This window comes from Rhagoletis zephyria, unplaced genomic scaffold, assembly GCF_001687245.7.
Source record: "Rhagoletis zephyria isolate East Lansing unplaced genomic scaffold, Rhagoletis_zephyria_1.1 Rzeph_scaffold_00321, whole genome shotgun sequence".
NCBI lineage: Eukaryota > Metazoa > Arthropoda > Insecta > Diptera > Tephritidae > Rhagoletis > Rhagoletis zephyria.
The window spans coordinates 103,475-119,320 of record NW_016157405.1 but is presented as its reverse complement, the minus strand read 5'-3'; the positions used below and the strand labels follow the sequence as shown (position 1 = coordinate 119,320).

General features: G+C 35.8%; 1 protein-coding gene across 2 annotated transcripts in view; it reads right to left on the bottom strand.

Annotated features, from left to right (window-relative positions):
- Positions 1 to 582: 582 nt before the first annotated feature.
- Impbeta11 (importin beta11) overlaps positions 583 to 15,846 on the bottom strand; it is a 60,073-nt gene continuing 44,809 nt past the window's right edge. Inside the window, exon 3 of one of the 2 annotated variants that reach the window (XM_017610589.1) lies at positions 583 to 2,199. In XM_017610589.1, coding sequence (XP_017466078.1) covers positions 1,165 to 2,199 — 1,035 coding nt within the window. In that variant the 3' untranslated portion in view covers positions 583 to 1,164. The remainder of the gene's footprint in view (positions 2,200 to 15,846) is intronic. The other variant, XM_017610588.1, reaches the window with a different exon arrangement.

Sequence of the window (15,846 nt, the reverse complement as noted above, 5' to 3'; positions counted from 1 at the left end):
GCATAAGTTCATATATTACTACATACATACGTTACTCTCAAACCGCGTGAGAGCTCCTCGTGTAAACAGACATGAGAGCGAGTGAGATTTTTCTTACCAAAAAACTCTCATAAGAATCAAATACTAATGAGAATTCGTGTACATATAAACACCCATGAGAATTCTCAGACCAATATGGCGGAACTCTCAAGGGATTTACTCTCATCGTTTACGAGCACCTTAAGAAAATTGTATCTTACCCTCTGAAATTTTTAGACAACTAATAATAATTGGCGCCTAGACTTTTGCCAATTTCTTTTGGCCGAGCTTCTCCTCCTGGCGTCCTGATGTTTTTACAGAAATGGAGCGGTCTACAGTTTTACGCCGACTCCGAAAGGTAAATGATTTTATGGGAAGCGAGGGGCGACCGCTGTTGAAAAAAAAAACATTTTCCATTTACACGTTACTCGGACCAGGGATCCAACTCAGTATGCTACTTCTAACCCCTTTATCCACAGCGGCCGTCAAACACAACTACATCCTGATTATAAACAGTAAGAAGAGTTACGTTACTTACGAAGATGAACGATGACAAAATGATTCAAAGAGTTCTGTGTTTAATTTTTTAATTTTATTTAGTTTCTTGCTTCATTAAGCAAAACAATCAGTTGCAAATTGCTTCGCATTCTTTTTTCTGTTTAATTTCCCCCCTATTATGAATTTTCATATGATAGACGATAAACGCTTGCAAGCGTATCGTATGGAAACAGTTCTCGTATAATCGTGTTCATATGCCCGACAGATGTATTGTGACTGGCTGTGGGTTTTGATCACTTTTTATTGTGAACCAGCACAAATCAGCTACGCTTACAATCGGATTTCATACGACAACCTCATTGCGTAATAGAGAATAACAGAATGCAAGCGTTTATCGTGAATCGTACGAATCCATAATAGGGGGGTACGTTTTTTTTTGAATACTTAAAGGAAATTTTATTGTAAAAACAAACAAAAAATATTTCCAGTAATTTAATTTTATATCGGGTAATAGATACAGAAATTATTTCTGTTTCCCAGTTTTATAATTGAAGTAGAAAATTAGTGACTCGCTTCGTTATGCTTTGGGTTAAAGGCTATTCGTGTAGGTAATATTGCAAGAGGTTCATAGTTATTTAATAATCTGTTTCAGTTAGGCTGAAAATTTAAATTCAGTTTAACAAACTTCCCAACCTTCTCCAATACTCCCGGATCAACGCACTGCATCAACTGTTGATACGCGTCCTCCCCCATTTGCGTCCGCAACGTATTCAGTTGCCATTCCAAGTATTCGGTAAGCACAATCTTATGCACTGGATCTTTAAGGGACAATTGTCTGCAGCGATCGTAGTGGTAAGTCTTGTAGTCAAAATCGTCCATTATACAATAACTGCTTGTATCCAAATCATGTTCATCGAGGAAAACCAAAGAGTCGCAGAACTTCATTGGCTTCTCACCAGCTGGACGGGGTGGAATATTCACCGTATCGATACTATCTATGGTATCTAATTCGTCGTCTTCCTCCCGCATTACATCCATAAGAGTATCACCAATATTTTGCATAATTCCTGGAAAACGTTCTAGTAAAATTTGGTCATTGGTGAATATCGATGCAAACGCAAGTGCAAAGAGCTTTCGCTTTTCGACTTCTGTCACTAGTGGCATCTTGCGTATCCACACGTCAAGTATAGTTTCTAATGCATTCGGCAGTTGTAGTTCCTGCAACACTGCGGTAAATACAGATTGGCTGATAAGTAGTACCCTTGCAACCATCATTAAATACATTGACATAAGCATAGGAAACTCTTTGTCCAGGTAAACCTGCTTGAAAATATAAGGCAAGGCAGGCCGCACTAATTCCAATCCGTAGTTCGCATCTGATTTCAGACATGTTTCAAACACCTTCAGCATCAAAGCTATACCTTCCGGTCGTAAATCGTCAAACATGCGTGTACAAAATTGAACAAACTCCATGCCATAGCGTTCAAGAAATGTGTGTGAGTCCAAAAGAATATATGCTTGTATAAGAATCAATACTATTCGTAAATTTTCTGATGACATTTCAATAATTGGCAAGAGATTTTTGCATAACGCCAGGAGCTGCGGTGACATAACAGTTGAATTTTCCACAACGGCAACCCAGAGCGCTAGTCCTTCTTCAATAAGATAAATATGCGAAGGTTCCTATAAGTAAAAGCACATAAAAAATACAACATAAAATTTGTGTGTAATTCTAATTATACTTATCGTCGTTTAAAGTAAAAACCGCATATCGTCATTCTGCAAAACCGCGTAACTGGCATTTGCTGCCAAAAATTGGATTTGCTCACACAAGCTCTTGGCTAAATCCTTATCCATTCGTCCTGAAATATACTAGCCAGAAATGCGATTGCTTTATAAAAAAATAACCATTTTGATATATGCGTGTTTTTACTCTCTAGAAAATAATTTATGCAACCTCACATACGCGGTTTTGCATTATTTTGATACGCGGTTTTGCATATTATTGATACGCGGTTTTGTACTTTAAACGACTTTATGTATACAAATAATATAAGCCCATGGGCTTTATTTCCATTTCGAAAGGGAAACAGCGCCCACCAATAAAAGGCAATACAACCCGCAGGCTTTATTTCCTTTGTGAAAGAGCAATAAGGGCCGCGGGCTGTATTCCCCAAAGAAAAGGAACTAACGCCCGTGTGTAGTATTTTCTCTGGCTTTATTTCACTGAAACATTCCAATTATGTATACAGGCATACATTTGCATAAAATGCAACGTATTTTAAACGAATTGCTCTCTATTTTTGCATACAGTGTAGTTCTGCTTTAAATTCCCTTCTGCAGTATACGCATAAAATCGAACAATATTTTTGACAATAACTGATAACCGAATTATTGGAAATTAAAGGTAAATTGTTACTGTTTTTTTAGCCTTCAATGCGATGCGCATATTTGTTCTCTGCGTCTTAGATTTTTCAGTGGTGGTGCGCAAACTTGGACGACCGCGGTTGAGCGCAAACATGCTCGCTCCACTCCCTCGCCATTACGCCGGTAAACTTATTTGTTTATATACTTACATTATTTAAATGCTCTACATGAATGTACGATGAGGAGTTAGGGTTGTCTGTGTACCCACGCCGCAGAAATACTGTGGTGATGTGGATGACGCACGGGTTGTTTTAACACAACAAAAATGAATAAAGGGCAGAATAACATAAATCAGCCGTGTTGGAGTGGTTTGTGTGACATATAAAGGAAAACAAATATTTAGTTCAATGTTATCATATTAGTTAGTTTTTATTTAGAACAGGGGGTTTTGGATGTACATACATGGACAAGAGCCACAATAAAGATGAAATAACGCCCGCGGGCTTTATTTCATTTTTTAGGAAATAAAGCCCGCGGGCTTTATTGCCATATCGAAAGGGAAATAATGCCCACGGGTAAAAGGCAATTAACCCCGCGGGCTTTGTTTCTTTTTTTTAGGAAATAAAGCCCATGGGCGTTATTTCCGCGGGCCTTATTGCACTCCACAGACACTGCAGCGTGTGTAAAAATGGTATACGCGAACACTTTCTAGTATTGTCCAGCCGATACCTTCTGAAATCCTTATTTCTAGCTTCTTGAGCCGCTTTTGAGAATTTCTTTATAGGAAATAGCACGTTTCTTGCCACCTCATGGCTATTAAAAATATTGTTAACCGACTTCCAAAAAAGGAGAAAGTTATCAGTTCGTCGGAATATTTTTTTTTTTTTTTTTTATGTATGTTACCACATAACTTTGGACCACGTCAACCGATTTCGATTTCTTTTTGCAAAGGAAAGGTAGTGTCTCAGAGGTGGTCCCATACTAATCTGGTTAAGATCCGATCAGCGGATCATGAGATATACAGTATCGGTCATATCTATAGCACGCCATTTCAAAGTGATATTGTGTGCCACTTATGTTTATTTATTTATTTTTAAAAATTTTCAAATAAAATACAGTTCATTCTCAGACAAACCCTATATAAACCCAAGTGTAACAATTTGTAGAAAACTACAAAAAAATTCTAAAAAATCAACGGTAACTTTTAGCCACTTGAAACTTGCACATTATCAGACTAAAATTGAAAGGGCTAAAAAACTGTGTACTCAAAAAAATTCTAACACTTCCGAGAAAAAAGTTTGAAATTTATGTGAAAATTTGTTGCACTTTTTTGTAGCGTTCTACATATTATTAAGTTTGGGTTTGTATCGGGTTTGTCTGATAATGAACTATATTTTAATTGAAAATTCTTAAAAATTAATAAATAAACATAAGTGGCACACAATATCACTTTGAAATGGCGTGCTATAGATATGACCGATACTGTATATATATATTTTTTTTTTATATGAGAGTTGAAGTCGGTTTTTTTTTTTGCTAAAAATTACTTGTTTTAAATAACACTGGATCACAAATTTTAATTTGGTTTTTGTTCTCCAGACGTTACTATCCAATTCCTATGTAGAATTTCCCAGTGATTCCGAAAATCGAGTTAATTTTTTTTCTATGGATACGTTTTCGAGATATTTGCAATTTACCGTTATTCAGCTTAAAGCAAAAACTTGTTCCTTTTAGTCACGTATATCTTACTAACCCATTTAAAAATCTTAATATAAAGTACGGAAAATGAAAGCCAATGAAATTCTCCATAAACCGTGTATACATCACTTTCAGATAGGATTTAAGGTTTCAGACAAATTAATTAATCATTCCAGCTTTTTTTATTTTTTATTGAAAAAAATTACTAAAGCCTGTTCTGTTACGAAAAAAAAATCAAGCTATTGATGAAAAAAATCGATGGATAAATACGAAATATGAGTGGTCAAATGAAAATGCGCAAAGATTTTTTGTATGAAATACGAGCAGTAAAGCGTGTTACTCATACGCCACGTACACCCGAGTAACACGCTTTACTGCTCGTATTTCATACAAAAAATCTTGTGTACAAAAAACCAGTGTAATCATCATTTATTTTATTAATAATTTCTTGCAACCTTTTTAAATTTATTTTATAGCCAGAAAATAGGGCCCTTAATAAGGTACCGAAATTTGTTATGATCTCTACTCTATCAAAGTTAAAGAACTAAAAAAACAAGCATTTTTAACGAATCAACTTGTGCCCAATGCAAGCCAATTTCGGGTGACGCAAATAAACTAATTCGATGGCGTGCCTACCAAAACGCAAACCGCGAATTTTAGGTTAGCCTGTTACCAATAAAAAACTTCCTTTGCCAAGATCAAGGCGAATTAATATAAGGTGATAGCAGGAGTACAAAAGCAAAAACACCCCAATAAACATTGGGCGTGGTTATCAATTCGAAAATAATTGGAAAACAAAACTTTTTTTCCAGTCTCACCTTCGATAACTAATGTGGAATAGGTTAGTATTCGATACGAGAAGTAGGCCATTCTCCAGCAAAACGGAACCGTGGTTATCCAATGTAGATTCCGTGAGGCGAAACACATACACAAATCAGGGCGGTTACTATGCAATTCGATTCGAAAGAATTTTCTTCCGAAAAAGGATTTTCCATACTACCTATTCCGAAATCGAATTGAAATATTCCATTTCCGGATATCCATATTCGGTTTACGGATATGATAATCCGAATTTTATTGCCAAAGTTACTCGAAAATTGAAAAAGTGATTCGAAAGTGTTTGAGCCTAACGGATTACTTGTACTGACGTAGGAAAACACAAAAAAAAGTTAAAATAAGGAATGCAATGTAAAATTTTTGAATATTTTTGCAAAATATGTACTAAAGACACAAAGCAGTGCCACTATACATACAAACTGATGGAAATCAGGGTTCGGAAATATTCATATATGAACGTTCGCGAACATACATTTATGATTTTATACGCGAAGGTGAACGTATCAAATATTCTGTATTGATTGATTATCCTTCGCGAACGAGAAGCATAAAACCAGTTCGCGTTCGCGAATGTTGGGTAGAAAAAATTTCCGCTGTTCTTCGTACGCGTATGTATTGGTGGACCAAACAGCGTGCGTTCATATATGTAGCAGAGATTGGCAAAGGGTGCTGTTATTGTGACTTTAAGCCTACTCACGTTAAAAACGGGGGATGAACGAACACCAGCGCAAACCGTGCTGTCTTGCAAATACAGCCACCACAAGTGAACGATACTTATAACAGCTCATACTGATATTGACTTCGGCAAACCTGTACTCCGAACGATCGTGCACGAAACCAGCAGCCGCCGTATTTGATCGACTGCCGAAAGCACGATACTGCATTTGGACGGTGGCCGAAAGCATGAAAGCTCATTTGAAAGATTGGCGAAGGCCGCAGTTAGCTAACTTGATTTGTTGCAGAAGTCAAACCGCCGCCTTTGGTTTGTTGCTGAAGGCGCGTTTGACGTGTTGCCGAAGTGATGATACTGTAGTTCAAAAACATTCAACGACACTTGCTTGTTTGAAATGAAGCATTGATATGTACATACATACATACGTACGTATGCATATTCCTCACAACTAGCCAGCAGTGAGCAAAGCAATTGAATGGTAGACGCGCTATAAATACATACATACATACATACATNCTTTGAAATGAAGCATTGATATGTACATACATATCACGATTGAGAGAAATAGAGATTGCGCCAATCGCGGTACCGCTAATCCGCTGTTTGTGATTTTGACAGAATGAGCTGTGTGCGTGACGTCATCTTGGTGCAATTGTTAAATGTGAGCATAATATTTCTGCGTGGTTTTAAACAATTATTGAGACATTAAAAAGCAAAATGAAGCGTGCAGTGGCAAAATGTAATAGTGAAAACAAAAGGAAAGCGTGCTATATAAGTTTTTTTTCGTTTCCTTCGGACGCAAACCTGGCGAAACAGTGGAATCAGTTCTGCCGGCGAGGAGATGCATTAAACACCAAATCGAGCTTTGTGCTATGTGTGTGAGCTATGAGCTTCTACATGGAACTATGTTGGCCTTTCCTTGGTGAATTGTAGTAGGTACATTTCCATGGTGACAGTTGCTGGTTTAGTTTGCTGGCAATGGCATACATACAAAAGCAGTTTCTATAGTAAATAGATACATGAACTTCACTACCTATTTATTTTTGTTAGTACCTGATTCTTTTAGTGCTGGTATGAGGTAATGCACCAGTGGATAAGGTCGCCAGGCGCTAATTCAAGCGGCATCTTACCGCGCTGTTACGTACCTAATACAAAACAGTGCCCAAATTATTATACATTAAAAAGTTCAGCTTAAATTATGTTTTACTGACATAGAATATTTGCTTCCAAAAAAGCCACACTCATGCATCTTCTCGGAAATGGTACAAAAGTTTTTCGTAAAGACAGGGATCCTTCTAAGACTGGTTCCCGCAGAGGTGGATGTGTCCTTATAGCTGTTCGACGTAAATTTCGCGCCTACTTGGTTACACTCAATAATGACGATTCTTTTCTTGACCAACTGTGTGTGCGCTTAAGAGACCCTTTTAGATGTAGATGCCTATATCTAATTACTTCTTATATCCCACCAAATAGCAACTTTGATCTATATAAAATGCATGTGGATAATATTGTCTCGCTCGCATTAAATGATCCATCAGATAGTAATTTGTGCATATTGGGGGATTTCAACTTACACAATGTCCAATGGACTGACACTCTTTCTAATTCGGTTCTCACTCCATCCAATGTAAGTGCTGCCCATGAGTCTTACTTTATTGACCGTATTCTCAGCCTTAACCTTAAGCAAATCAATAAATTTGTTAATACTCTAAATAGGATCCTAGATCTCATATTTGTAAGCGATAATATTAATTATAGTGTTTATGAATGTATATCCCCAATAACTCCATGTGATAAGCATCATGTTTCCTTAGTTATAAGCCTGGATTTTTACGAATATTCTTCTACTTGTACAGCCTCTATGGATAAAATCGCATTCAAATTTGCTACCTGCGATTTTTCCAACTTGAATAATCTGCTGCTTAATATCGATTGGGATGCCCTTTTATCAGATTTAAGTACTGCTAACTGTTTTTCAACTTTTAAAAGGGCTATGTATGAATTCTGTCTGGAAAATATACCTGTCAAGAAAAAACTATCATATAAAGTACCCTGGTACACGAAAGATCTAAAAAAGCTTAAAAACTTAAGAAACAAATATTATAAAAGATTTCAGTTAACCAGAAACCATAACTTGTTTCTTAAATACCAACAATATTCAAAAGAATTTAGTCGCTTAGACAAATACCTCCACAAAAATTACATTCGATCTGCTGAGGTGAGCATTAAATCTAACCCGAAATATTTTTGGACTTATATCAAATCCAAGAGGTCATGTTCAAATATCCCATCTTCAGTTTTCCTAGACGATAATTTTGCTGAGTCTCCAGAAGATGTGGTTAATCTGTTCGCCGACTTTTTTAGGTCGAATTTTGTTTCCGCTGATAGTAGCACCACAGCTAACATTTCTTCTGATATCAATTCGAGCCTTAATTTTGGCTCCCTGACATTATCAACTGAAGATATTACAAAGGGGGTAGCTTCCCTTAAACCCTCTTCTCAAACTGATATTGATGGTCTGTCTGCCCTGCTATTGAAAAAATGTTCTGCCCTAATTCAACCACTAAAAATCATTTTTAATAAGTCTCTTGCTTCAGGTATATTTATTGATGAATGGAAAGTTACTTCCATAACCCCTATTCTAAAGGGTGGTAAGAAAAACGATGTTAGGAACTATAGGCCCATCTCTAAACTCTCAACTATTTCTAAACTGTTCGAGTGTGTAGTTAAAGATAAACTGTACTTTGCTACTAAATCTTTTATTTGTCATAACCAGCATGGCTTTGTTTCTGGGCGGTCTACAGTTTCAAACTTAGCAGTTTTCACCGACTACTGCGTAAAGGCGTTTTCTTTTGGATTACAGGTGGACTGTATATATACGGACTTCTCGAAAGCCTTTGATAGAGTCCCTCATAGTATACTAGTCGAAAAACTTGCCTGCCTAGGTTTTCATTCATGCTTCTTGGAATGGATAAGATCCTACTTATCCAACAGACCCTGTGTTGTAACCATAGATGGTGTGTCTTCTGACTCTTTTGTGGCTTCCTCTGGGGTGCCGCAAGGAAGTGTCTTGGGTCCTCTACTGTTCGTCCTTTTTATAAATGACATTAGTAGCTGTTTCTCATTCGCAAATTTTTTACTCTATGCAGATGATCTTAAGGTATACACTATAATTAAAGATTCATTTGACGAGGTAAGGCTTCAATGCGATATTGACGCTCTCCATCGCTGGTGCCTGAAATCTTGTTTATCTTTAAACATAAATAAATGCTTTAAGATGACGTTTGCGAAGATTTTGAATGTTCGCAATACGTCTTATTGCATATCGAATCATATTCTCAATAATGTCGGCGAAATTAAAGATCTAGGGGTTATATTTGACCCGAAACTTTCATTTAACAACCATGTTAACTATGTAATTGCGAAAGCATAATCGTACGTCGTAATAGCACTAATTTCTCTGACCCATATACTTTCAAAGCATTATTTATAAGTTTAGTGCGTTCTCATCTCGAATATGCCGTATTCGTTTGGAGACCACATAGCCAACTTTTTATAAAAAGACTGGAACGTATACAAAAAGTTTTTCTTAAGTATGCTCTTCGGTCACTGAAATTTGAAAGTCCTGTTCCTTCGTACGCTTCGCGTCTCAAGCTGATAAACTTACAATCTTTAGAAAGCCAGAGATCTATCCTTTCTTTAACCTTTACATTTAATGTTATTCAAGGAGTCGTCGATTGCCCCCATCTCTTGGAACGGATAAGCTTCAATGTACCCAGGCGCAATCTTCGAGTCTCTTATCCATTTTACTTGGCAAAAGTCAAGACAAGATTTTCCAGTAATGCTCCCTTGGCGAGATCTATGCGAGAACTTAATATATTATCGGAAAGAATCATAATTGATTTCTCTATGACAAAACAAGCTTTTTTAAATCTCCTTCACAATACTTTGTAATGTTAATATTGTACTAGCATTAGCAAAACCATTTATCTACTAGTCTGTAAGAAATATTGCTTCATAGACTAAATAAATAAATAAATAAACAAATAAAAGTCATCAAATAAAAGCTGTGGAGTCAATCAGCTATGGAGTTTATGGTGAATGGCTACCGTCCACAAATATAAATATGCACTCTGCGTGGCTTTTTAAAATGGCAAGTCCAAAAATTCATTTTGCTGCACACCTTCCTTTTGGTCTACATGAAATTGCAAACACTGTTAATACATCCATTTTTTCATGTGCTAAAAATCATACTTATCTAAAGGGCTACATGTCCAAAATTATTGCTACGTGTTCCTAATTAATCAATCTTTGTATATTTATTGATTCCAGCAAAATTGGCCCATGTAATATTAAAATTAACACATTTTTCTGCATTGTTTACATATTTTTATATGCGTTTTGGCATTTCTCTCTATCAATTGCACCAAGATGACGTCCCTCAAAAATTACGCTCTGAAATCCTCTCTCATTGGCGCAATCTTGTATTCTATCATTCTTGCATACATATACAACTAGCTAGCAGTGACCAAAGCAATTGAATGGTAGACGCGCTACAAATACATACATACATGCATACGAGACGATAAATTACCCTTTACCACATTCGTCGTGATTCAGCAACAAGACAAATGGCTTTCAGCAACAAGTCAGATGATTTTCAGCAACAAGTCAAAGGACTTCTGCAACAAATGATGAGCTCTCATGCTTTCGGAACCGTTCAACTGCCGCGTTTGCTAGTTTACAGGTTTGCCGAAGTCAATAGGTTTGTATAGTAACTTCTACAGTAAAAGAATGCAGCGAGAGCGTAAAAGCAAAACGTAAAATTGAGAAAAAGAGAAAACTAGCAGAAAAAGTAACTGAACACAAAACTAATAAAAACTTGCAAGCGAACAGTTGTTGCACTGTTTTGACATTCTGCTGTAAACATTTTGCTATTTATAAATCAGTTTTAAACTCTTTGCTTTACACACAAGCATTTAAACAGTCCAGTACATTATTAATATTTTGATTTCCCCTCATATTACTATTGTTTACCTATTCAACAAACGGCAGCTTTTGACATTCATTCTTCTTCTTCTTCTGCTAGCTAATTTCTGCTAGTAAAAATTTCACTAGCAAGAATTTGCAGCTCTCCCGTGTTATTACGCTCTCGATTCAGGGCTCTCTTGCAATTTTTTTGGGTTAATATACACTTTTCCAGTAAAAATTTGCAGGTTCCAGTACAACTTAGTACTGACTATTTGTTACTATACAAACCTATTATCAGTATGAGCTGTTATAAGTATCGTTCACTTGTGGTGGCTGTATTTGCAAGACAGCACGCTTTGCGCTGGTGTTGTCATCCACTGATATATTTTAGGTATCGATACTATTAGGTGCAATCCCGTATTCCTCGGACTCGGACTAGTAAAACTGTCAAAAAATAAAAATTCGCTCAGAGCGAGAGAGTAACATTGAAAAGTACGGGATCGCTTTCTAGTAAAAAATGGTAACTTCTGTCAACTTCAACATAACCTCCAAATTTTGGTTGTAAATTTTTGCTTATTTTGTATGTAAACACACTCAGCTCTCACATGTAAATAACCAAAAATACTGTCAAATTCATTACAATCCACTTAAACAAGTAATTAAATACTTTTCAACATGAATTAGCAGAGTGCACTTTTCTTTTGTTTACAATTTGGTTGCCAAACACACTACAGCTGATCGTTTGACACATTTACCAGAATTTACCAGCAAAAAATTCTCGGACTAAAACTGGTAACTTCTGACAGAGAGAGAACCATATTTACTCTCTTTTTTGTCCTCTCAATAGTCAGAGAACCGAGTACGGGATCGATTTCCAGTAAAATCTGAGTGATTCTGATATGAAACAGTTGACGTTCAACCAATGCCAATCCCTGATATGTAGCTATAAGTGGCAGCGATGCCTTCGCGAAGGATCGTTCTCCTTCATAAATGAATGAAAATGCTGCGGCAAATATTCGCGGAAAGTTGGTGTGGCTAGAGATACTATTCTGTGCGAAGGCAATTTTGTTAATTGCATAAGATTTGCACCGTTCTCCCGATTTTCAAAAAATGAGGTGTCAAATGAAAGGGCTTGGCCTCTGGACGTGCAGTAAAGATATATTTTTTAAATAGGGTTGCCACCTACGTTTAAAAACATGATATTTACACCGTTCTCCCGATTTTCAAAAATGAGGTATCAAACGAAATTGCCTGGCCTTCAGAAGTGCACCAAGGCTTTTATTTTTGAATAGGGTTGCCTTCTGCGTTTAAAAACATAATATTTACACCTTCTCCCGATTTTCAAAAATGAGGTGTCAAATGAAAGGGCTTGGCCTCTGGACGTGCAGTATGATATATTTTTTAAATAGGGTTGCCACCTACGTTTAAAAACATGATATTTACACCGTTCTCCCGATTTTCAAAAATGAGGTATCAAACGAAATTGCCTGGCCTTCAGAAGTGCACCAAGGCTTTTATTTTTGAATAGGGTTGCCTTCTGTCAAAAAGTTATAATGATTGCACCGTTTGCCCGATTTTAAAAAACGTGGGGTCAAATGAAGGGTCTTTGCCTACAGGTGTGCAAGAGGGTTTATATTTTTTGTAAATGCTGTTTTCGCCAACAAGTTAAGGCATTGCTATGCAGATGGTTGTTCTTACCAAAGCATGTTAAAATTGCGTTTGCTTTACATGCATATGTATGTATATACTTTGGTGCGTTTATCCATCTCTACCTACATATGTACAATATTTATACATACATATGTACATTCTACAACTATGTATGCATGTGAAAAAAATTTTGTCGATGGTGTTATTATTTTCTTCCATACATGTTAAATAGACGCCATTTTCGCTGTTCGTACGCGAAATTTGTGTACCCAACATATGCGAAAGCTGTTTGTTTAAAAATATTTGTACATACTTGCAATAATTGTGAGGGCTATGCTCATCTGCAGGTGGAACCGCAAATATTGCTGCTGAATGATGTTTTTCTATAAAGATTTCTGAGAAATACTATCGTATCGTATCGTTACGCTTATGGGAAATAATGCATTCATTGTTGCACTTTATATGGATCCGCGCTTTAATTTCGACAATGCGCCTCTTCTAAGCTATGATCAAAAGCAAGCTGCTGTGGTAATTACAATATTTTGATTTTGATATATTTTTTTTTAAATCTTGATGTGGATATTGGTTATTAATATTTTGATTTTGCTATTTTTTTTAAATACTTCTTCCTTTATTTGCAGTATCACTTAATTAAGACACGTAATATGATAAATAAAATTGGTAAGCCATCAGAAGATCAGTACAGCTACAGTTCTCCAGATCTTCCAACCCAGTCGCTTCCCCAAGATGAACTTCCCTCCACATCGAAAGGCATATAAATCAAACTGACGCTTCACGTAAACGCAATGAGAAATACACACGGTCCAACACTACAAAGAGAAATGGCCTTTAAGGAAAGACTATCTAAACTTTGAGATAGGTAAATGGAGCCATTTAACAGCAATATTTTGGACTCCTGTCGAAAATTATATTGGATCATTCCGATCAGAGCTGGGTAAATGCAATTACATTACAATTACATTCCTCAGTAATTATAATTAGGAATCAATTCCTTGGAATCAATGGAATTGTTTTTTTTTTTTAATTCCATTACAAGGAATTTCATATTGCAATTGGGTTAAATTACGTGCTAGTAATGTAACTTTTTTGTTTTCAATTCCTTTGAAAGGAATTGAAAATGTATTTTTTTTCCAATTCCTTTGAAAGGAATTGAAAATGTAATTGATTTTTTTTCGAATTCCATTCCCCAAAGCAATTTAAAAAGTAATCGAAAAATGTATAAAAAAAAATTAATGTTGAATTGCAATAGCTTTGTTAAATTTCTTGGTTGCTAACTGCCTTGAATAAATAACTTATATCTAAGTAGTATTACTAATTGGACTTTAAGAAAGCTGAATAATTTAAACTGTAGCTGTTCAGTAATGTTCAGGCATAACCCGCCCGAATACTTTCATGCTCGCCTTTCGGTGAAGAACAGTCCGGACTGTTGCTGCCTTGGGCACTGCTGTTCTCTTGGATTAATCCCTGCGTATCTTTAAAAATGCACTGACTTTATTGTGTATATTATGGTTTAGATAAGGCCATTTAGTCGTTATTTTCATTTTAAGTTTGCATTGCGAATGAAAAAAAATTCAAACTTTAACATGGAAAAAGTGGCTCATACGCCATGTATGAGTACGGTCATTTACGGTATGGCGTATGAGTTACATTATTTCCTGCTAGTATTTCATACAAAAAATTATTGCACTTTCACTCAACCCTTGCAAACTTGTTAATTTATCCATCGATTTTCATCGTTAGTAGTGTTTTAAGCCGCAAAGCAAGCAGATATTGGCTAGTCTATAATAATATATATTTTGAAAGCCGTTATTTCTGTTCGCAAAGCTCGAGAAAGGCCGTACCGATTTTTTTGAAATTTCGAAATCTATACAGATTTTCCAAGGATGCTTATAGGCTAAAAAAAGTTTCGATACCCATACAAACCGAATGTTTCAAACTGCATATATTTGTGGTAGAGGACTAGAACTGGGTATGGGGATATATATATATATATAAGATCAATTCCATACTCAGAACAGACTAACTGTCAAAAAGTTGGTTGCAGGTTTGGATTAGCCAAGACACAAACCTAATTCGGTAAAAAAGGGTTGCATTCGCATAAACTCCAAATAAAAGGGCTGTTTAAGGACAGTTTAACGAAATTTTGTGTATGGTAAACTCCGAGTTTAAGAGTAGAGTTTAGCGTTAAACTCCAAAATGGCCCATAAACTCGAGTTTGTGGCTCAATGAGAACGTAATATTACTTTAAGATAGCTGATAATCCTATTGAAAATATTTCCAAATCAAGATTTCTCAAATACCTTTCGTTTTGTACCCATACTGTAATATTTCATTTATTTTGTCAATTCAGTTGGGCTAAATTTGTAAACAGGTGACAAGCCTCTTCGACTGTAAGCCTTCTTAAAACTCTCTAGTTTGAAACCCACTTTGCAATATTTCCTTTATTTTGTCAATTTAACTTAGTTAAAATTTACAAATAGATGGCAACACTCCTAAAGAGTATCTACAATGGTTATCTTTTTTAAAATTCCTAAATTTAATTGCAATAGTTCATTTATTTTATCAGTTTAATTGATCTAAAAAATGATTCCGGTATTATACCTAACAATCAAAATTTAAAATGCGTGTGTAACACCGTACACATGATAGAAGTGAAACTTCTTAAAAAAGGTGTGAGTACCAGGTACCTACTCACGAAATTGGATTTGTTTACGGTTCGGCAAACCATTAGGCGATTGAGTTACATACTACATAGGTTAGAAATCAAACAATAATTTCATTTCATCTTATTAATTTTCTGATATACATATAATTTATTTATTCATTTTCCGGTAACACCACCTTATATGAATTCGCGCTTCTAGCATCCATAGGACCGGGTTGTAATGGAATTAATTGTATGTTTAACAAATAAATGAAAATTTTTATATTGCAATCAATAGATCCTTACGAATTCGCCATTACCAAGGCACTAAGTAACGTCCGCACTTTTGTTGGCAAAATGCATATATTTAAGTTGAAAGAAGACAAATTCCTTTGTTCGGCATTTATTCTTACTCGCTTTCTATCTTGCAAGGCGAATTCATATATTCTTATCACGAATTCATATATTC